Below are 24,153 nucleotides of genomic sequence, written 5' to 3'. Positions count from 1 at the left end.
TATTTGGTCTGGTGCTCCAGATATTTATATTTTCTAGTTCATCTCACACTCTGTAGGAAGGCAAGAAAGCATGTTCTCTTTTTCAGCATCTGGAACTGAAATGTGGTTCCCTGGAGCTGAGGGGTAATAGGACCCTTCCAGCCCACGTTCTGCTGTGACGACCCAGGGAACTGACCCCTCCACTCGACCTGAGTGACGAAAGCAACCGCCAATGAAATCTGCTTTCCACATATCACATGGGATTTCATCACCAGGAACTGCCTGCAAGGAAGACCCTATAAGAAAATTCCTTGATAAAGAGCACAATGAATTTGGGAATATCAGTTCTGTGAATCTGATAAAGAGAGAAAAAGAGCAAAGATTCATGGGTATTTTCTTTCCAAGAAAATTAACACAAATTTAGTTTCATGGCCATGCAAAATTACTTGAAAGGACAGGAAGGGATATACAGAGAAAAATTGGATGGTACTCATTCATGTTACTTCCTGAATCCCACTGACCCCAAATTGCAGTCCTACAGCGGAATAAACACGTGCCGTCCCAGCCTGAGCTTTTAATGATGCTATAACCAAGTACACTCCTCCGCTTGGGTCCATGGGACTGTTGTGGACACTAAATGTGGAGCCTGGAGCAGTGCCCGATGCACAGTGATAAGTGCTCCATAAATGTCAAAATGTCAGGCACTACTATTATCACCAAGTTCTCAGGAACCAGAACCAGAGAACTTTAGGGGTGGAATCTGTGTAGGAATTCCCTCCATGCTATCTCTTCTGAGTGAGTTGAAACAGAATCTGTTGTCCACCAACTACTTGGGATGGAGGCACCAAGAGTTAAACGTGCACTTCACTGGGCCCAAAGCCCACACTGCTCTTTTGCCCTCTGGTTTTGGTTCTGCCTTTTGAGTAAGTCTAGTCGCTCTCCCCTAGGATTACCTTCCTTTCGCACGCCCTCATGGCCATTTCCCAGGAAGAATCTGCTCTCCCGTTCCTTCCAAGGATTCCAGACCCTTTACTATCCTAGACACAGGAGCACGACAGCCAGAGGGGGTCACATGACTCAGTGTGACCAGACTAGGACAGAGCCAAGCTGGTCTATCTCTGCATCAATGACATCCCTAAATTTTATTTGTTTTTTAAATTCTTTTTTTTTTAAATTTATTTTTGGCTGCTTTGGGCCTTCGTTGCTATGCACGGGCTTTCTATAGTTGCAGTGAGAACGGGCTACTTTTTTGTTGCAGTACGTGCGCTTCTCATTGCGGTAGCTTCTCTTATTGAGGAGCATGGGCTCTAGGCACGCAGGCTCAGTAGTCACGTCCTAGAGCGCAGGCTCAGTAGTTGTGGTGCAGCGGCCTAGTTGCTCCGTAGCATGTGGGATCTTCCCGGACCAGGGCTCAAACCTGTGTCCCCTGCATTGGCAGGCGGATTCTTAACCACTGGGCTACCAGGGACGCCCCCTAAAATTTTAAATTCAACAATTTCCCAGAGAAGGGGAAAGTTACATTCCCTTCCAAAGTCCTAATCATGTTGGGAGTGATTTATGGGAAAAGTTCCTCCTTAAATGATAACAGCCATATCTAGAAAAGTCCGTATGCTGAATGGAAGAAGGAAGAAGCAGTTTTGTGGAATTAGTCTGATCTCCTAATTACGATGGCAAACAGCAACAAGACTGGGACCAGGTGGATTAGGTCAAAATCCCAGTGCTGCTCTTAACTGGAAGGCTTTAACCAAGTCATTTAATTCTCTAGATAAGCTTCAGTATGACTTTCTTTATATAAAATGTCCAGAATAGGCAAACCTACAGAGACAAGGAGGTAGATTAGTGGTTGCCAGTGTCTGGATGGTTAGAGGGCTGACATCTAAAAGGTATATGGTTTCCTTCTGGGGTGATGAAAATGTTCTAAAATTGACTGCAGCAATGGTTGCACAATTCTGTGAATACACTAAAAACCACTGAATTGTATACTTTAAATGGGTGTCGTACAGTATATCAATTATATCTCAATAAAACTGTTAATTAAAGGAGCGCCTTCAGTGCCTTTAATAGTGACTTGATTAGACACTTGTCATGATCAGATCTGAGGAAGGTAGAACATACTCAATGGACCACAAATTAAAAAGTCTAGACTGACTTCCACTGCCACCAGCACACTTCTGAATCAATTTCGAGCACGTATTCAGGGAAGGCCAAGCTATTTAACAGCTTCTAATTACATTCCATTGAAGCTAACCTTCAGTTTTAAGAATTCCAAAAACCCTCAGTGGGCATCAACTATGTGTGAAGAATGCTGCTTCTTCTACAGAAGTCGGGCATTCCCAACTGAAGAAAGATGGGTACAGTTACGTGACACAGAGGTGAGCCACGGCTACGAGACACACAGGAGCAGTGGGAAAGACTTGGGTGTCGACTAGCAGGACGGAGTGTCCTCAGGAGAGATTATATCACGGGCACACTTAGATTGCTGAAGCTATCATCATTTATCTCCTGACCATTCCTCCCTGTGATGTGGAAACTGTACCCTCCACTGCCAGTTTACCTCATGATTCAGGAAAGGGTGGGGAATGCAGAAAGGAGAAAAAGGCAGGAACCAATCACAGAAGCAAAAGAGAGGCAGGTGGACATATTTCTGCCGACACTGGCAGGAGCAAGCGGAGTGCTAGTTCCTCTAAGCTGCTTTGTGTGAAATGGTGCTGGGCCGGCATTCCCTTCCCACAAGATTTGCTGTGGAGATCATAACTGTTAAAGCAGGAAGGAGATTTGAGATCTTGTCTAACTCTCCCATTTGACAGATGGACAAACTGAGGAGTAGGGTGATTAAATGACTTGAAACAGTGGCAGAGCTGGACCCCACTGAGTACGTTAGATGCTAGTCCAATGTTCTAGCCACTGCACAATGCTGCTACTAAGAAAAGCTTTCAGGAAAATCACTGGTTGGTCCTTTCTTACTTGAGGACTTACACTCATCGTTGCATTAATTTCTGCCACCGTTTCTTCGTCTGTGGGGAACTGATATATCTGGACTCCATTGCTGACTAGTTCACTCATGATCTTACTCTTGAATTTGTGCAATTCGTTCTTGGCAATGGTGTCAGCTTTTGCAATTATTGGAATGATGTTCACCTATAAACCAAACACATCCATTTTTATACGATTCCAATGTAAGAAAAATAGACAAATGAATAAAATATAGAAAACAAAGAAGCAGAAATTGTAAGACTTCCCTTAGAAATAGAGATGATATTAAATATTGGACTTTTTACCTAGATACAAAATTAAGAAGATATGGAATAATCTTTTAGTTCCATCTCTGAACATTTTTACTCGCTCCCATCTGGCACTGAAAGAAAGCATCCTCGTAACTTCCTCTTCTATGCCACCTCATTCTCCTTTACGATGTAAAAGGAAGTGTTACTCTATGACAAAGAACGGTAACAAAGAAGCCTATTCTTTGAGTAACCACTCCTTTTTGACTCCTCCCAGCTACTTTAGGAGTTTGATTTTTGCATGTTTCTAACAGCCTAATACCAAGTTTTTCATTAGTTAGAATAGTGGAATATTCAGCTCTATGCAGGAGAGCATCCTTTCTTTCTTCTGATGACTTGAGAACTGCTGGAAGCAGAGAACCTAAATATTAACCAAAACAAAATTGATTTCACCTACTTTTAAATTTTTCAAAACCACACCAACTAATTCTCTTGAAAATCAGCTTCTATCACATTACTTCTTTGTGCCAGAATGAGACCTGGTGCCAAAAGACAAGGCTCACTTTCAGAGCATCAGATACAAAGACCAGGTGAGAACTCTGAAGTTTGACAACAATGGCAGAAAGCCCAGAATGAGAGCCAAGGACCCTCAAGCGCAAGCCCCAAAGCCAGAGGTGGGACCCTCTGCTCCCAACTTGCCCCAGCACTGTCCACAGGACACATTCTTTAAAATGGATTTTTTACAATTAACTTTCTTCCACTCCCTGATTGGTACAGAGGTTTCAACAAGTTGCTACCCCGGGGACCATGCTCTTCACCCAGCTCAGGTGAAAAGGGAACAGGCTCAGTGAGAAAGCGATCAGTCCCAGCCAGAGAAGAGGGAGTCTTTAGGGGGGTTTTCCGGGTCACATCTGCATTCCTTTGCTTCTCCTTTTATCCCAAGAGCCAAATCAAAAATCCCTGATAAACCAGAGTGAGATGACCTGTTGATGGAAAAATCTGTTCTGTCCTATTCCTCAACCCAATCCTAACCTTATCATGGATGGGCTTCCTGCAGCAAGTTGCCTCAGTGAGACAGACATCACTGAGGGTGGGAGAATGCCTGGACCAGGACGTGGGGAACAAACCCCTCCCTATGGTTTGTACTGGCTAACTTTTGTGCACACTTAGTATTGGGTTAATATCAACATGGACAAAATGGCAGAGGTTCATATTTTCTTGGCCAATTTGATTAGAGTAGATGGAAGAACCAAGCAAATTTATATTTAAAATCTCTTCTTCCTCAGTGGCAGGTGCCTGGAAATCTTGTCTGACATTGTCATATGTTTGCCTTAACTCTTCACTTTACTTGGATCAACAAACCTCTGACAACACCGTTTTCAGATACTCCCTAGCACTCCAGCTCTACAATAATAGTTCTTTGAAAGCAGTTTAACCAGCTTTGTAGTGATTGTTTTGTTTTGATTAGCTGTTTGTTTTGCCTTATTTTCTTTCCCTTTTTAAATTGAAGCATAATCCTGTTGTTGGATATCACCCTGGCGTGGTCTGCAAGCTCAGCCTCAGTGAGGAAGCCACCTCCCTCTGTCTGCTTCCCAGCCCTGCTCTCAAGGACCCGACAGCCCAGGAAGCAGACCTCCCCGCCCAGTGAGCCACCATCGATGGCTCACTGAGGCTGAATCAAGTGAGATGAGGAAGGGTTTCCATTTATTCTCCCAAGAGTGCTCTAGCTGCAGGACTCCTTTCTGGCTGGTAGAATATGTCTCTGTAAAGCAGTGCATCTTCGCAAGCTGGGGGCCCCGGGTGCCTGGCTTGGTGTCAGCCCGCAGGCCCTTTTTGGGCTGGTACAGGCAGAGAGGCCTGGGGGACAGGCTGATCTTCTCAGCATTCTCTCACTATTACGTCCCTCCGGAGCAAAAGCATCTTTTAAACAGTGTTGTTTGGACAGAAAATAACACCCAACAAAGCCCTCTAAAGGTAAGACTTTGTATTGAACTCAAAAGGAGGTTAGAATCTAAGAGGAAATACTATAGCTCAATTGTGTGGGTGTCCTTGTTGTCACTTGTTGCTTCTTTATTTCAGAATGTATTGTCTTCCATTTATTTCAAAATGGAAAATCAAATTAATCATAAAGTAGATCATCAAATGTTGTCAAACTCATCGGTCCCTTCCTCCAAATGCTGTGAAGGAGAAAGGTTATAAATGTGCAAAGATTAGGGGTCAGACTTGATCTGAGACTCTACTTCTTTTGAACACAGGGTGCAGCTCAGTTTTAAAATCTAAGAAGTTGGACCATCCTTATCACATAGATAAAAAAAAAATAAACAGTTTTTTTTTGCATGTTAAACTTCAAATTAAAGCCAAGCCTGTAAAAACCTTTCAAAGAGAGATTTAAAAGAAAGTTTTTCAGAAAATAAACAAAGCATGAAATTATAGTTCAATCTCCCTAAATTTAACCCTTCCTACGACCCTTTAGGCGTCTCCACTGTATAATTCCCCAACCTTCAACAGAGCATACACTAGTGCTAATTTAAGAACTAAAAATACTTTGTAATAAGCTACATGGTTTTGTTTGTTTTGTTTTGTCCTAATATCCAGAGAGGCTTTGAACCATTTTTTTTCAAAACCCTATGGTTCCATCAACCAGAAAAAACAAATACCGGGTTAGGAAGTAGGGAGGGATAAACAGGTGGAGCACAGAAGCCTTTTAGGGCAGTGAAATTACTCTGTATGATACTCCAGTGATGAATACATGTCATTATAAATGTGTCTAAGCCCACAGAATGTATAACACCAAGAGTGCACCCTCATGTAAATTATGGACTTGAGGTGACAGTGATGTGTCACTGTAGGTTCTCCAGTTGTAACAAATGCACCATCTGATGGGAATGATGGGTGGGAGTGGGGCTATGCATGCCACGGGGCAGCGAGTTTGTGGAAAATCTCTGCACCTACCTCTTAATTTTGCTGTGAACCTAAAACTGCTCTAAAACATAATCTTTAAAACAAAACACCAAATTACACTGAAAGCAGAGGTAAACTGGGGCCCCGGGATAAAAGTGATCTTACAGGAGAGTGGGCAGTACCCAGAGCAGCAGTGAGTACCTTACTGTCCAGCTTCTTCATGGTGACCAGGTCCAGGGACTTCAGCGAATGTCCAGTGGGGGCAATGAAGTAGAGGCATGCGTGGATCCTGGTGTCGTGGTAGTTGAAGAGAGAACGTTTGATCTTCAATTCCTCTTGCAAGTAGGCCTCAAACTGGGCATCGATATATTCCACGATCGGCTTATAGCTAGGGCAGAAGAAGGGTTTTTTGGGGGGTTTTTTTCCCCTTTTTTGCGGTACGCGGGCCTCTCACTGCTGTGGCCTCTCCCGTTGCGGAGCACAGGCTCCGGACACGCAGGCCCAGCGGCCATGGCTCACGGGCCCAGCCGCTCCATGGCATGTGGGATCTTCCCAGACCGGGGCACGAACCCGTGTGCCCTGCATCGGCAGGCGGACTCTCAACCACTGCGCCACCAGGGAAGCCCCAGAAGAAGGTTTTTTAAGACACATTTTCCAATCAGCATGTTGCTAGTCTCAAAGCTCTTTGTACAATTCTCCAGGAAAGTCTTCAGTGGTTCCTTCTTCCCTAAGAGCTAAGGCGCAAGTTCCTTACCTTGGCAGCCCAGGCCTTTAGCCATCTGGCCCCTGAACATCACCCCAGGCCCTCTCTCCAACCCCTTCCGGGGCTCACCCTTTCTGTCCCACACGTCAAGCTCTCGCCTGCCTCTGTGCCTTTCCTCATGCTATAGCCATCCCATCCCCCCACACCTCAACCGGGAATGGTCTTCTTCCTATTATTCCCCTGGCTAACACTCAGCCTTTAAAACAGCAACTGGAAATACGTGAGACACACTGTCACTTCCCCCATGGCACCCATGAGGGTATTGCTAAGAGACTGTGGCATTCTTTCCTGCTGGGCCAAAACTGAGCCTCAAAATCTGTCCCAATAAAGTGATTTTGACAGCCTCTCCCAGCTGGTTGGCATCGATGCACAAGATGAAACTGCTCTGCAGTTTCAGGATGTGGCACTCCCTCCTGCTGGCAGCCCCTCCCTGCTCCTGCGCCCCCAACCCCCAGGGACGAGGGCTTCTCCGTACTCTCATAAAGCCCTGCGCGTGCCATAAGCTCATCTATAAACTGAACTGCCTGGTCTATTATGATCAAGATTCTTCCCAACTCTCAAATTTTATGATTTGAAGGTAAACTTTGTAACCCTCTCTTCTCACCAAATCATAATTCAAATCTATTTTGAATAATTACACATGACTCTATTAACTGGCCAAAAACACAATCACTAATAGCATACTGGGAAGACATATTCAATAAACCATATGTTCTCCAGGGATTAAACAGTACATTAGGTCACTGTGGAAAAGCCATGAACTCTTCCAGGTCTCCAAGGGGACTTCTCAGAAGTAAGTATCACCAGCAATGACATGGGCTGATTGGGAATAAAATGGGTTAATTCTTCCCCAAACTTACTACCTTGCTGAGGAACAGTTTAGGCATTAAGAAAAATAAAAACCTCTCAACAGTCAACTCTCGGATCCATAAATTAAACTGAAATCCCTGAAAGAGAACTATAAATCTTTTATAATGAGGATGACAGCAGATGCCCTAAAAGAAAAAACAAACAAAACAAAATTAAACAAACAAACAAAACTGTATGAGCAAAACCGAAAACAGAAAAAAGTTTTCTTATATTTTCCCTTGGTGATTTATCATAATCCATTGCTTCAATCTGAGCAGACGAAATCTCTGGAGGTTTAAAGAAAAAGTAGAATGTGCCTAAATAAAATTCTAAACGTGACAGTAGAAATCCCAATGAATTCCAATAGAAAGGATGAGCGAGTAATAAGATTCTCCTCCATTTTCCAATTTTAAAATATAGGCAGGAATTGTATAACAATAGCAATAGCCATTATTATGATAGGATAGTTACATAAACTGGGGGTTAAAAGCATGGACTCAAGCCAGACCACCTAAGACCAAACTCCAAATCCATAACTTACTAGCTGTGTGGCTTTGGGCAAATTACTAAACCTCTCTGTGTTTCAATTTCCTCATAGGTAATATCAAGGACAAAGATATTACCTATATCAGACAGCTAATGTGACAAATTAAGTGAGCTAATATATGTAAAGAATTAGCCCATAAAACTGTGAGATATAACTATTTCATAGTAATATAATAAACAACAAATAAGAGAAAAGCAAGCCTGACTTTTCAAAAAGACAGGGAAAAACAAAAAAGGAACTTTACACTGACCCGCTTTCCATGGTAACTGTTCTGCTACTGACTCATGCATGCCCTGTAGGGCAGTGGACCAGGCCACTCCAGTGAGGCCCACCCATGCCCTGCCAGTCCAGGGCCTGATCTTTCGGTCTCCTGACACCAAGGCATGTGACTGGGGGAATCAAGGTCCCCCTACGCCCTCTTAGCCCCAAGGACAGGAAAGCAGCTCACAGCAGGTGCTCCTTCCTGCCTCCCCAGTTCCTGATTTGCAGCTTCTTAGCACCTCCCCACAAGAGTGGCCCAAGTATGCTGCTTCTTTCTATTCATTTCCTTTCTGCATTTGGTTTTTTTTTTTAACATCTTTATTGGAGTATAATTGTTTTACAATGGTGTGTTAGTTTCTGCTTTATAACAAAGTGAATCAGCTATACATATACATACATCCCCATATCTCCTCCCTCTTGCGGCTCCCTCCCTTCCACCCTCCCTATCCCACCCCTCTAGGTGGTCACAAAGCACCGAGCTGATCTCCCTGTGCTCTGCGGCTGCTTCCCACTAGCCATCTATTTTACATCCGGTAGTGTATATATGTCCATGCCACTCTCTCACTTCGTCCCAGCTTACCCTTCCCCCTCCCCGTGTCCTCAAGTCCATTCTCTACATCTGCGTCATTATTCCTGTCCTGCCCCTAGGTTCTTCATAACCATTTTTTTTAGCTTCCATATATATGTGTTAGCATACAGTATTTGTTTTTCTCTTTCTGACTTACTTCACTCTGTATGACAGACTCGAGGTCCAACCACCTCACTACAAACAACTCAATTTCATTTCTTTTTATGACTGTGTAATATTCCATTGTATACATGTGCCACATCTTCTCTATCCATTCATCTGTCGATGGACACTTAGGTTGCTTCCATGTCCTGGCTATTGTAAATAGAGCTACAATGAACACTGTGGTACGTGACTTTTTGAATTATGGTTTTCTCAGGGTATATATGCCCAGGAGTGGGATTGCTGGGTCGTATAGTAATTCTATTTTAGTTTTTTAAGGAACCTCCATATTGTTCTCCACAGTGGCTGTATCAATTTACATTCCCACCAACAGTTTGCATTTGGTTTTGATTCTGATCCTCCAAGATTATGGGAGGCATAGCACCTCTCCTTTTCCAGTGAGGCATGCTTTCTGCCCTGGATTTGGTATATCCCAAGACATCTTTTGTTCTCCTCTATACCTCGGGCTTCGTCTGCCATCCCCTGTTAAGGAGTTTGGGCCAATCTTTTCAATCTCCTTCTTCTCCCTGTATGTGGTTTCCTTGGAAAATCACATTTACTCTTGCGTTTCACTTAACCAGATCTTTCACCCAAGTTTCAGACTAATCCATCCAACTGCTTACCAGATATTTCCACTTGCTCTTCTAAATATGTCCAAAATCAAACTCTTCATCTTGTCCCCAAACCCACACTCCCCCGTATTCCTCAGGTCAGCAAATTGCACCTGCATCCAGACCACTGGCTGTGTCAGAACCCCGGGGCTCAACCCAGAGACCTCCTCTCCTACCTCCTACACATAACCAAGCACAAAATCCCATCCATTTTACCCTCTATATCATTAAAAACAAATAAATGTATTTCAGGAGAACAATTTACCATAATCACTATGCCTTGTGTTCAAGATTTAATTATGTTGATGAAACAGTTTCTTCCTGATGCATGAGTCAGCCTAGTGGCTTTGTACTCCCCTTCACATCCTTTGAACAAACTCTCTGCCCTCTCTCCTACTCCTGTCTATACGTTATCTACACTCAAAGTCATAAAGATAAGGAAACTTCATCCCTATTTTGCCCTTTGCTAGTTTCCATTCTTACAGCAAGGATACCTATTTATATTCTGCTCTGCCAATTCAAACTTCTGTGGATTTTAGCCCTATCAAGCAGAGGAAAGGGCAGGGTGGGGGAAGGAGGGGAGGGGTAGGGCAGATCAAATCAAGTCCTTACATTTTCATATAATTTCTTTTTAAGGCATGGGATATTCCTTTTTATCTACCACTTATTTTTTTCCCCCATAAATCTCCAGCCATTAAAAAACACAAAAAATTGACAGAGGTTGACCCTAAAACTGATGGGGAAAAAATATTTTATGCAATGTTTTCTATCCACCCAAGCTACCCACCTGCAAAATAGCCAATGCCATTGTTCAGGGACTGACTCTCCATTTCATACGTGACCAGATACCTACCATCTTGCTATCTATTAGCCAAAGTTAATTTTCCTTATCCTTCAACTACATCTACCAGAAAGTGTAATTGAGACAGAATTTGAAGACCAAACAGTCCATTCCATTACCATTTTATAACTCCGATAAAGATTTGGTGAGTTTGAGGATTCTCTCAGTGGATTTCAATTATCCATGCTTTTTTAGGACTGATTATCATTATAGCTTGTAATATGCCATTAACATTCTATCTCCCACATCCCAAACGTGAGGCCAACAAGTTCTTTTATTTCCAGCACTACAGCAAATTTGGTTTCCCTTCTTCTCCAGACCTCTTTCCTTCTTTACTGAAGAGTACAGACAGCAAAACAAGGAGGCCCTTAGACCACGAAGAGTTAATCGTGCTATTAAACAAAACAGGAAACCTTACCAGATCTCTCTTCCTGCCTCCTTCTAGCTAGCCTGGTCCCAGGCAGATAATGATGCAGGAATGCTGACATGTCCGAAGCCTACATAAACAAACTGGGACATTCTTGAAGTCTTGCATTGATGGCAGAAAAGCTTGCCTAATCCTCAAAGTACTAAAAATAATCATGGGTTTAGAGAAACAGCACATCCCCTTCCATATGTTTACATATCGATACAAAAATGCATATCCCACTTCCAATTTTCTGAAGGAAGCAGACCCTATCCAAATGATTATTTTTTTAACAACAGACATTTGGGTTTATAGTCAACAGTGTCAACAAGCATTCTGGGGCCCAGAGTTCTAAATGCCACTTAAAGAGGTTATGCAACAGCTGTCAAGAAATTTCAGAAGAAAAAAAAATACTTGGTATGTAGGTTAGGTTAATATCACACTTCCTCTCTTCTAAGTCTCCTTGGAAACTATTATTTGACCCAAATGAGTCAGATAATTTCTTAAAGAGGCCTCCAGCTGCAAATGTGTGGATCAGCGTTGCACTGGCCACCTGCTGTTCAGGGCTGGTGAATGAAAACCCACCAGACTGAGGGAAAGTCCCCATTTAGGGGAGAAGTAAAAATGCAATGGCAGTGCTGAGGCGATGACTCAGAGCTGGAACAGCTCATGGAAACTGAGCAGCAAAATGCAGGAAGACGGTTCTCATTCCTGCAGGAATACATCCTGAGAAGGTGCAGCTGATGTCTTCCCATCAGGGAGTGCACAAGCATGGCGCTCCCCAACCCCAGGGAGAGACCTGCGCAGGTCAGAGATGGAGACCCGCCTTGCTCGGACGGGGACTCCGTGACCACACGAGGACCAGTGTGCACTTTTGCCTGTCATCAGGGTTTTCTCTTCATCTGTTTCAGTGGGCATTGCAGACAGCCTTCAGGCAAGAACCTCTCCATCATTCCCTGGCATTGAGGTCATAAATTAAGAGCAACTGCTCAGCTGTGCTTAGCTTTCCTCCACTCCAACACAATGTACAGATAGTCCATTTTGACAGATGCAAAATGAAATCTTTCTTACTATGTCTAACAACTGCTCCTGTATTACAGGCCAATGCTTACTGAAGAGCATTTAAATTGCCCTATACATAAAATAGAGCTCCATGCTCAGCTAGAGCATGAGTTAAATATTTCTCTGCTGTTACTGTGTGCTCATATTTCTATCACAGATAGTTAAAATATATCTAGACAATACATAGCCCTAGATAAAATAGTTCAAATTCCTCTTTACAAAACACACACATATAACATACACAGTTTTGAGGAAAATGAAGCAAACAAACAAAAAAACCTGGTACTAATGAAGTTTCTGAGCCCTAAGCAAACATAATGTAACTTAATGATTTGGTGTCTTATTCCCATTAAGCTGTCACTGCACAAAAATGTCTCTGGAAGCCTCCTTCTGGAATTATCTTTGGGCCTGGGACAGTTTAATTTTAACTTTCTCAAACGTTTTTTGAGAATGAACTTAAGTATTTAAAACAATCATAACGGACTTCCCTGGTGGCACAGCGGTTAAGAATCTGCCTGCCACAGATATACAATGGAATATTACCCAGCCATAAAAAGAAACGAAATTGAGTTGTTTGTAGTGAGGTGGATGGACCTAGAGTCTCTCACACAGAGTGAAGTAAGTCAGAAAGAGAAGAACAAATACTGTATGTTGACACATATATATGGAATCTAAAAAAAAAAAAAAAATGGTTCTGAAGAACCTAGGGGCCGGACAGGAATAAAGAGGCAGACGTAGAGAATGGACTTGAAGACAAGGAGAGGGGGATGGGTGAGCTGGGACGAAGTGAGAGAGTGGCATGGACACGTGTACACTGCCAAGTGTAGGGTAGATAGCTAGTGGAAAGCAGCCACATAGCACAAGGAGATCAGCTCAGTGCTCTGTGACCACCTTGAGGGGTGGGATGGGGAGGGCATGGGGGAGACGTGGGAGGGAGGAGATATGGGGATATATGTATATGTACAGCTGCTTCACTTTGTTATAAAGCAGAAACTAACACACCATTGTAAAGCAATTATACTCCAATAAAGATGTTAAAGAAAAAAAAAAAGAATCTACCTGCCAATGCAGGGGACATGGGTTTGAGCCCTGGTCCGGGAAGATCCCATAGGCCGCGGAGCAAGTAAGCCCACGTGCCGTAACTACTGAGCCTGTGCTCTAGAGCTCATGATCCACAACTACTGAGCCCATGGGCCACAACTACTGAAGCCTGCGCACCTAGAGCCCATGCTCCGCAACAAGAGAAGCCACCACAGTGAGAAGCCCGCGCACCGCAACAAAGAGCAGTCCCCGCTCACCGCAACTAGAGAAAGCCCATGTGCAGCAACAAAGACCCAAAGCAGCCAAAAGTAAATTTAAAAATACAAAATAAAAATTAAAAACAATAAAAGTTAAAAAAAAGTAAGAACAATCATAAGGCATTTAAAGTCAAGATTAGTGAACAGGATGGGTGATCTTGAGATTAACCCATTAAGAAGGTTTAAGGCTTAACAGCTTCCCTCAAATAAGGGCACACAGCAACTCAGAGAAAAGAGCCAAACTTGCTTGGCTTTATAAAATGACTATGTGTGTTTTATAAAAGTCAAACCTCTGGATGCAGACAGCCTTCTCTACTGATGGGTGCTAAACTACGAAAGCAAATAGCCTGAGATAAGATGTAAATGAAAGAACTTGAGTCAATAAAATGACTGTTTGCTTCACCTCAAAAAAAAAAGTAAAACCTCACTATATTATTTTATAAGTGGATCATCAAGTTTATGTAAACCAGTTTTAGTGAATGAATACATGAGACTGACATAGCTAACAGCTTCTGCCTACATACAAACGACAGGGCCAAAATTCTGAAAAGACATTTTATTTCTTAAGCAGCTTAAACATGTCCTTCTTCTACACTGACAAAGAAGTTTGTTATATATATTATCAAATTAGCTTAACAAACCCTTGCCGGATAGAGAGTGATCTGAATTCCTCACCAGGCTCCACTGAAACCACGCTCAATATTCAGAGTCAATGTGGCCATTCTGCACACGGCGGGCCACCCAAGTATGAGCAGCCTACAGGAAGACCCAGACAATGCACAAAGGACACACAGTGCTCATGCCACAGCACTAGCATCCACATTAAGATCCTGTGCTGGCTGGAAATCAACGCCCATTCTTCCAGCTGATCTTTCACAGACGCGCCTTCTCCCCTTTGGGGTTTTAGGAGCTGACAGCACTCCATCAGCTGTGTCTTGGTACCACACCCTCCCCCAGGCTTAGCCTTTCCCAGTGCCCTTCCTCAGACCCCACCTACGAGGAGACTGTATGCAGATCCCACGGGAAGAGGCCTGAGAGTAGCCAGCGGCCTTCCCTTAGCGTGAGATGAATTGCCCCGGTCCCATAGCTGCTCATAGGCAGACTCCAGATCACAACCCGGGTCTACTGAATCCTGGGCTCTGGCTTCTCGGGAAAATCACGTTGACTCCAAGTTTTCCTTCAGATCTGTAGGAATTTGGGGATTCAGTCAAATATCTCAATCTGCCTCAGAGACTAGGAGAGCGTGGCAGATGCTCATTCCAAACTCCTTTTACTTTTTAATGCCCCTCCCCCCGGCCCTTTTTTTTTTTTTTTTTTTTTTTTTTTTGCAGAGTTAAAACAGCAACAACAACAAAAACCAGAAACCACACTTCCCAGACTCTCTTGCAGCTAGTGTTCTGGATCTGGTCTAGTTTCTACGAAGCAGATGCAGCCATACAAGACCTGGAAGCAGGAAGGGAGCCACACAAGGCAGAGGCCCACACAGGGAAAGGGGTTCTTCTTGCAAACGATGGTGAAGGCATTTGGCTCTCTGAGACAGACTGGGTGGAGGTTCTAGAGACCTCTCCCCAGTGTCACAGCTACCAAACTATATAAGGTAGTTTGTGGCAGGGGTTCCACTAACTGTACGTGTTTCTCTAGACTGCTTTTCCAGGTGGGAAAGCACCCAAGCCTGGTTCCATGACTCTCCTGGAAAAATGCCATAAGGTAGCTTATGCCTTCTAACAAATCCCTTTTCTCCTTACCCTAGCTGGAATCAATTACACTAGCTGATTCTGACCTCAAGAATATTCTAAGAAAATTTCTCAGAGGACAAGAATGTCTTATCTTTTAGGGGATAGGAGACCAAGCCCCATAACTAGCGAACACTTAGTCTTTGCATTTACCCGGGATGGATCCTGTTACCTTCTCACTCATTTACATCCCCACAAAATCCCAACATGTACCTGTCATCCTTATTTATCTGGTCTCCAAATCCCACAGTGTCAACGATGGTTAACTTCAGCCGTACATTGCTTTCCTGAAGCTCATAACTTCTGGCTTTTAACCGGACACCTGGTTCATTGTGAGTAGCTGGGTCACTTTCAAATTTGGTGTTGAATAAAGTGTCCATTAATGTGGATTTGCCAATGCCCGTCTCGCCTGCATGACCACAAGGGAGAAATCAAAGAATGTGTCAATGCCTCTGAGGCACCAGTTCACATCATCAGTTTTTCATCATCATGATCGTAAAATTTTTTGAAAAGTCAGTATCACCAAAAATTCCACCACAAAAAGATAGTTCTTTCCATGTGTGATCTACGGAATACTTCCCGAGAAACGCTTTAATGAATTTCCAAAACCGTTCAGTAGAAAAGATCTTGAACTTACAGATCAAGATACTTTTCCTTACCTCTGCATAGAGAATCCGAACCTATAAGCTTGCCTGTGGTCAGTGTGTGGTCATTTCAAAGACATAAACCGTAGTTCCTCCTTCCCTAAATGTTGGCATGTAACACTATATTGCTTTAAAAAAAATTCTATATTGCTGAGTTTCTGTTACGAAGGAAATTCAAAAGACTGATTCATTTGTATTGAATTACTCGATACCATCTACTGTTGTGGAAAAGAATTACATTTTTCAAAACAACACTCTTAACAAATAACAGCAATCATAACAAACCCAGCTACAGCTGCTGAGCGCTTACCTTGTACAAGGCCCTGTGGTAAGAGCTTCCAATGCACTATCTCATTTAAACCCTAGTACTAACCCCCATGGAATAAGTACTGCTCTTTCCTCCCTTTTACAGATGGGGCATTAAGACTTAGATAAGGTCTAAGTAACTTGCCTAAAGCCACACTGTTAAGTGGCAGAGCCAGGCTTCTAACCCAAGTTTGTGCGCTTCTAACACCTACACTCAACCAACACAGCATCCTGACTTTACTGTTACAGAGAAAAATGACTGCCTAATTTTTTTTAGGTATGGTTATGAATCTGTGAGAATCCTCCATTATCTCCATTTTTATTTCCCTATTCAGCAGATGGCAAGCACCTGTTAGATCTCCCAGGTTCAAGCGGATGTTTGTGACAATGAAACTGAATGATGTTAAATAACCTGCAACAATGGCCTTATTAATTCACATTGATAATTCAAGTCAGTAAGTCTTACTGAGCCCCTAATATATGCAAAGGAGAGTGGCAGGTACCTCGCACCACTACACCAATCAAATGGTAAGACCCAAATGTGGAGCCATGGAGAACTTTAGCTTGGTCTTCAAAATAAGACCAAGAAAAATTTTCTCTCTATATACTAATTCTTGAGTCAAACATAGTTGGCAATGAGAAAGAACCCACCCTTGTCAGGGGTGGTGGTTGAGTGTGTGATGGTAGAAATCGAGAAACATTACCCACAAGAATGCCTTTAAAAAAAAAAATCTGGAAAATTTCCCAATTAGATTTTCAGCTCAATTTAAACATACCAATATACTGCGGCCCTTTCAACAAATCCCAATCCCATGATGGTCCTAGGAACAGTACCTCTCTTCTGAAAAACTGCCATAGTGACTTTTAGGATGGTGACAATTCCATGGAGGAAAAAAGAGCTCTAAGATTTATAGCCTTAGGGCAACTTTCCCACTGACAAAATACCTTTACTAATTAGAAGTTCTGTATTACTCATTGCTTTCCAACACAGTACAAACATGAAGTAGAATGGAATCTTTCTGTAATTGAGCTTTCTCTAATTAGAAGCCTTAGGTGGTTTGCCACTGACTACCATGATTCACTTGTAGGATAAAAGTTGCTCAAGTACATTTGCCTAACTCTTTAGCTTTACCCATTGGACCCAATACATCTAAGATCAAAGAATTTCCTCCTTCATCAGTCTTCTTTCAGCCAGTATCCTTTCCAGCTTAGTACCAACTTCTGGGAATACAACAACGAACTGGCCTGATCTCCCATAGCTTAGAATCTGACCTAGAACATGACTGAATACCAGCCAGACTCTGATTTACTATTATGGGAATGATATTTTAAATGTCTGCCATAACCACATTCCTCTCACAAGCAAGACCATAGTTTATAACATGGACCTTGCTAATGACCACAGATAACTGGCCCAGGGCTAGCCCCCTGTCCAAAGGCACCCATGGACGCCAGTGCTGTGAGAATGCTCCAAACTGGACAGTGATGTGTCTATCCAATCAAACTTCTATCTTTGGGAGTTTGAACCTGCACACAGCACGATGGCATGAAAAAGAAAAGATATGCTGGGGGCTTCCCTGGTGGCACAGTGGTTGAGAGTCCGCCTGCCAATGCAGGGGACACGGGTTCGTGCCCTGGTCCGCGAAGATCCCACATGCCGCGGAGCGGCTGGGCCCATGAGCCATGGCCGCTGAGCCTGCGCGTCCAGAGCCTGTGCTCCTCAACGGGAGAGGCCACAACAGTGAGAGGCCCGCGTACCACAAAAAAAAAAAGAAAAGATATGCTGAGAGAAGCAAAAAATCAGATGCCATGAGGCAGCAAAGGCTGTCAATAAATAGAAGACATGTTGCTGACAGACAATTAGCTGGACATACAGGAGAAAGAGAGCAGATAGATACGGTAGACACTAGTACCTGAAATTTATTCATTAATAATACTTGAGTATTTTACTATGTGACAAGCATAGGTGCTGGGGATAAAATGGTGAAGAAAAACAGCAACTGACACTTCTTGAACTTCTGTAATATCCTGAATGTCATTCCAGATCTCCATGAAGTCTAGCTGTGTAGCACTTGAGACTGTCTCCTGTCTTCCTTACTTTCCTTCACATTCTTACAAAAAAAGACCCATCAATAAAAGTAACCTAAAGTAGTCTCTGTTCCCTAATGCTCAACAAGCTCATATCCACCATTGGTGACTTAACAAAATAACTCTGAACAAAACAAAATTACTAAGTAATGGATACAGAAACAAAACAGGGTTCTCACTTGTAAGGTACCTAGAATCTGGAAGGCAATTCTACACTGAAGGTACTCCAGTCATTTTAAGTACCTACTTGAGTATCTTTCTCAATAGAGCAAACTTCTTTTCAGAATTTACCTATTTTCAGAACAGGGAAAAAGGCACAACAGCAGAACTATCTTATAAAATTTCCCCTATAAGCTAACGGTTCTATCAGTGGAAAGTGACCCACTTAACTTTCATCTCTTTCCCTAAAAACAGCAATAAAGACTTCAATTTACATGGCAAGGATTCTAGGTTACCTGGACGGGACTGAAATTACCATCACATTTTACTAAGTTGAGAATTAGTTAAGCATATGTGAATCAAGAACACCATGTTTTGTTTTCTTTTTAAAGGCAAGGTAATTTTAATTATTATTCGCATTAAGGTGGAAATTACGAACAATAAGCATTCCAGGGCCTACTTACAGCACAGGGTTACTCCACGGGTTGGAAAAACCACTGTTCCTCTAAATTTCAGAGTGCTTTGCTTTCCATTCCTATGCTCTGTGCTTTTAAGAGCCCTAATTAGACACAGCTACTCTAGCAGCAGTGCAATTCACCACAAGCAGTTCCCTAAGAAATGACAGCTTTTGGAATAAAAGGAATTCTAGAACTAAGAGAGCTTTTCAATGCATTTGTTGTTGAGGTCAATCTCTAGCCTCAGAAAAGAAGGCATTTTCTATATTTTTGAGGACACACAAGAGCACAAAGGCTTCTTTTAACTTGAGTAAGCAGCCTACCTGGCATAGGTTCCAATTTAAACCCAACAACTACAATATTTTGAGACAATTAATGACTGGCAGCAACTGTGAAACATTTCAGAATCCCTGGCACAGAGCAGGCATTCAGTTTCAGGCATTTCTTTTCAGTTAACTGAAAAGAAAAATGATCATGGTGATCATTTATATTGAGATTTGCCACTTTGGTAGATTTTTCAGTTTGTTGCTTATTCTGTTATAAACTCATCTGCCTGAACAGTTGTTAGAATAATTAGAGATTTACTCCTGAAGCACTATCTGGGGCTTTCGTTTCTCCCATGTCTGCCAGTGCTGGTGAGCGTAACACCCATCACACGGTGGGAAGCAGGCTTGCCCCTTCCATTCTGTTTAAACCGCAAGCTCTAAGCTGGACATTATTAAAAAAGAAAAAAACAAAACAAAAACAAAAAACACACAGAGGAATGTATTATGAATTAGAAAGTAATTAATTGTAAACTGAGCAAATAGTTGATCTATGATTCAGCATTTTTACTCTGACTGCCAAGACTGGTTCCTTGGATAATTATTATAATTATTCAAATAGCTGTGCATGAAGGTCTGTCTGCCTCCTCTAAACAGTCTGGCTTTTATTCTTGGATGAAGCCAGATAATCAGAGAGCTACGCTGTGTTGTTTTAACTCCTCATAGAATCGCCTTTGATGGAACATGCTTTAGCTAATACCACCAGCTGTGGTATTAGCTGGTGGTATTAGCCAAAGCATGCTGGTCTTTCAAGTCCCCTTGGAAGACCAGCATGTGACCCTCGGCGTTGCCTGGCTCAGTGGCGCTGAGTGGGGGACGCTCAGGAACCCAAGCTTAAATGGAGGGACGGCCACCGTATGTCTTTTCTGAAAATCCATGGGAGAGATTTTTCCCGGTGAACTGTGTTTCATCTGGAGCAGCTATTTTGTTTTTACTTTATAGCTACTGTAAGTCTGTCATCATTAAACTTTTAACGTGTGTTTGGCACATAATATGTGTTTAACAAATATCTGTTGAATGAATGGGTCCCTCCATGCTCTGACCACTGGCGGAGAGGTACATGCGTCCCTGAGAGAATCAACTGCTATAGGCAGGTCTGATGGCTTTGAGTTCTGACTCTAACCTTGGCTTCACTTTATTTTCTGTGGTTAATTTTATCTTTTATTCATTAACTCATTCATTTCACCCTGTAACCACTTCAGAGCCTTTCCTGGAAAAGCAAGATGGGATAAAAATGTTTAAGATCTGATTGTAAAATTCTACAGCTTATGTGGACACTATAGCTTTGGCTAAAATGATCTGAAACTTGTCTGTTTTCTATTCCTCTTCTGCCTTCCCCTCAAAACAATACAGTGGAATTATTTTTTTAATTCTATTTTCAAAATATGTTATTAATTTACTTTGACCCTGCTATCGAACTGGTTCCTCTTCAAAAGCAGGGATGTCACAGTATTTTATCCATCTGTGTAGGTGCACAAAGAACCAACATACAGGTGGTTCAATGCTGGAGTTTCTCACAGAGCTGGTGTCATTTTGGAAAGTGAATGACAAAGATGTATAAATTTAAAATTGTGAAGAAAGGCTGAATACTAATTTAGATTCTTTGAAGAAACACAGCGTGGGTAAGAAAGAAAGGCTTTATTTAAAACAAAATGCAGTTTTGTGGGTGAACGGCTGTGTTGTAGGCAAGATGGAGAGTAGAGGAACTATGAACTCTTGGGTGTCTGGTACCCGATTTAGCATCAAGAATTCTCTTCCCGGGCTTCCCTGGTGGCACAGTGGTTGAGAGTCCGCCTGCCGATGCAGGGGACGCGGGTTCGTGCCCTGGTCCGGGAAGATCCCACATGCCGCGGAGCGGCTGGGCCCGTGAGCCATGGCTGCTGAGCCTGCGCATCCGGAGCCTGTGCTCCGCAACGGGAGAGGCCACGTACCACAGAAAAAAAAAAAAAAAAAGAATAGGGCGGCATGATCTCATTTATGTTACACCAAAACAAAAAAGTACTTATGTAGTCATGAGAGACCTGTTTATATCTGTCCAGTGTGTGTCTCTCCCATGCCCTTTCTCCTTTCTGCCCATGTCTTCTCTCCTATGGGACCCTTGTATGTTTCGGGGTGGACGATCCCCATCTCCCACCCTGGGTGGGCAGATGACCCCGGCCTGGTTGATCAGAGATCCTATGACTGTTGAGAAGGCCTTGTCAGGAATGGCCTCTCTCTCCTCTGGGGTTGCTCAGCCGGCAACACTGCTGGAGGCTGTAGCACCTCCTTGAAGAAGAAGCCCGACCATGAAGCCCCGCAGCAGCAAGCAGGCTCGAAAACCAGAAACGGAGCCCTGCAAACACGCTGCATCCCTAGAGCCAGCTGTTCTTAATTACAGAATTCAATATATTACCTTTTTAGTGTGTTTGGGGGTTGAGGAAGAGCCTTAACTGAGTTTAAACTAGATTTCTGAAATTCTCTGTGGAAAATTTCCTAACCCAAGAACAGTCAGAGAGAGATACAACATTGCTGGCTTTGAAAATGGAGGAAAGGGTCCAAGAGTCAAGGAATGTGGGCAGCCTCCAGCAGATGGAAAGGCAAGGAAATGTCTTCTCCCCTTGACGTTCCAGAAAGGAGCATAGCCTTGCGGATGCCTTGATTTTAGCCTGGTGAGACACACGTGGGACTTCTACAAAACTGTGAGATAACTGGTGTTGTTTTCAGCCTCCGAAAATAATTTCCAAGTACAGAAAAGTTTAGAAAGTTCCTAGGATTCCACAGTGTTTTCTCTGTGGAATGGAAATGAGGGTAGGAGAGAAGGGGGGCCATTTTATAATTTTTTAACATAAATATGCATTATTTTGAATAACTTGAAAAACTAATTTTCAACATGGTTAAGAATGGAACAAGAATAAAAACCTAAGAATCATACGGATTATCACCCACCCAGGAGAGTCAGAATAGCAGCTGCTTTACAAATCCAACAGCACAGCAAGGATGTGGCTTGTGAGGAATTCCAACTAGCACCATAATTGTGCTAGTAACACAAGGGTGAGTCAACGAGCCAACACTCCCCCTTGCACACCACACACCCGGTCAAACCAGGTCCTTCCAGCCCAGTCCCACTGTAAGGCTTTATCCTACTTGCAGGGGCTGGGCCATAGCTCTCACATAGATTCTTGAAACTGATTTTGAAGACAGGGCTGGGGGAGACGGAGAAGAGAAGCCAGAATAGTAACTGGCCTACAATTTAGCACACTTTTCAATAGAAAATCAACAAATTGCCAACAAATTGCTATGCTAATGAAGAATTGTCCTGCTCTGCAATGAGCATTTAGCAGAAGAGAAAAGACGACTCATTTATGCCACTCTCAGAGCTGCCATTCCAGGGGGTCCCCTGCTGAATTTTAATCAGCTTCAAGTGGGGAAAAGGGGAAAGCAGGAGAGCTGGTGGCTCTGGTCATGTTTCTCTCCAGTCATTCTCTCTCCAGTGCCTGAGACATAATGCCAGACAGCGAGCCATCTGGTGTGCAAGTCAGTGGCGGCTTTCCACTAGCGAATGCCCAATGCAGGGGCCACGTTCAGTATGCTCCTCTCAAAGAATTTTCAGAAAGGAAAATGCCTGGCCCTCCCCCCAACAACTAACTTACATTGAATGCACATCTTTCTTTTCTAAAGTCACTTCATTTTACTTAGACAAGAGAAGTCAGGACATTCTGCCAAAAGTCGGGGGCGGATACACAGAGAACACATATCGGCTACATACAGAATTCCTTTTAATTTGTCTTGAAGTCTGTGCCCAGAGGACAATGACAACAAAACAATGCAGCCCAAGCCACTTCACTGCTGTTTAGCCTGGTCCTTCATCAAGAGTGACAGGGAGGGTGAAGGAAAGGCCGTCATCTGTTCCAGGGACACGTCTGCTTCAAACCAATAGGAGATTTCTATTTCTACGTTCCTCTTTTTCTCCACCTCCTTTCCTACCTTCCTTGTCTTAGTTTAAGAAATATATGGCTAAAGAAGAAGAAAAATACCAAGGCCAGAGGCCCAGGTCAATGCATAACATCTAAAGGATATGAATAACACATCCTGAGGATGCAAATATGTAAGTTGTAACTCTTTGGCCGTTTCCATTTATCTACCAGGAATAAACTGAGGTCAATTTCAGATTCCAAATTAAGGACAAAAGGTTAATTTATTAATTCAGGCAGAAAATGTATTTCAAGTATAAAAGAGAATTTTAAATTGTCTTTTGCTCTAAAAGCAAAAATTTTTAATATTCTAAGTTTATCAAAGTGGTTAAAGTAGTTTCAGATTTTACTTACTGTAGACACCATATCTTTAAAAAGACTTCAGTGGAGATTACTATTGCACCATAGTCAAAGACCCTGGAAACAAATTCTTAAAATGCTTTTGAATGATCTTCCTATGTATGTGCATCTCAGGTCCTTCTTTCAACTTCCTATAGTCTAGCTAGGGTCTAAGTCCCTCCCCCCACAAAAAATTTAAATAAGTGGTTCAATAGCAATATTAAACTGATCACTGCTTGACAATGTGACACAAATAAAAATAACATTTTGAGTAACATCACAAAGCCTACAAAGCATTCTACCTAAATACAAGTCTCGATCTTTGTGTGACATACATGAGTGGGTATTATTGCCCTGCTTTACTGATAATGAAAGAGTAAAAAATATCATTCCCCTTATTTCCTGAAACGTGCCCCTCTGACAGTCACCTGCCAACACCTAAGAGTCAGATTCCTTGCTCAGCAGCAAGGGACGAGTCACTTACCAACACACAGGATGTTGAAACAGAATCCTTGAGAAGTCGACTTGTTGACCAGCTGGTCGGGGAGACTGTCAAATCCAACATGGCCAGAAAGAGACAAGTTTCGAAGCTCTTCATTCTGGAATTTCAGAAGGGAAACATTTGATAACCCATGACAGTGCCACCTGGGGACCCCTCCCTCTCCCACCCTCTCTTCTTGACACGCA

General features: G+C 42.8%; 1 protein-coding gene across 5 annotated transcripts in view; it reads right to left on the bottom strand.

Moving 5' to 3' along the window:
• SEPTIN11 (septin 11) overlaps nucleotides 1-24,153 on the bottom strand; it is a 104,503-nt gene that overhangs the window by 37,745 nt on the left and 42,605 nt on the right. For all 5 annotated transcript variants that reach the window (XM_081248905.1, XM_081248904.1, XM_081248903.1 and 2 more), the window contains exons 2-5: nucleotides 23,951-24,065; nucleotides 15,416-15,611; nucleotides 6,303-6,489; nucleotides 2,956-3,117 (exon numbers count right to left, since the gene is read on the bottom strand). In XM_081248905.1, coding sequence (XP_081105031.1) covers nucleotides 2,956-3,117; nucleotides 6,303-6,489; nucleotides 15,416-15,611; nucleotides 23,951-24,065 — 660 coding nt within the window. The remainder of the gene's footprint in view (nucleotides 1-2,955; nucleotides 3,118-6,302; nucleotides 6,490-15,415; nucleotides 15,612-23,950; nucleotides 24,066-24,153) is intronic.

The sequence above is a fragment of the Mesoplodon bidens genome (genome assembly GCF_964165515.1).
Source record: "Mesoplodon bidens genome assembly, chromosome: 1".
In the NCBI taxonomy this organism is placed as follows: Eukaryota; Metazoa; Chordata; class Mammalia; order Artiodactyla; family Ziphiidae; genus Mesoplodon; species Mesoplodon bidens.
The sequence above is the reverse complement of the archived record's forward strand: the minus strand, read 5'-3'. Positions and strand labels throughout refer to the sequence as shown.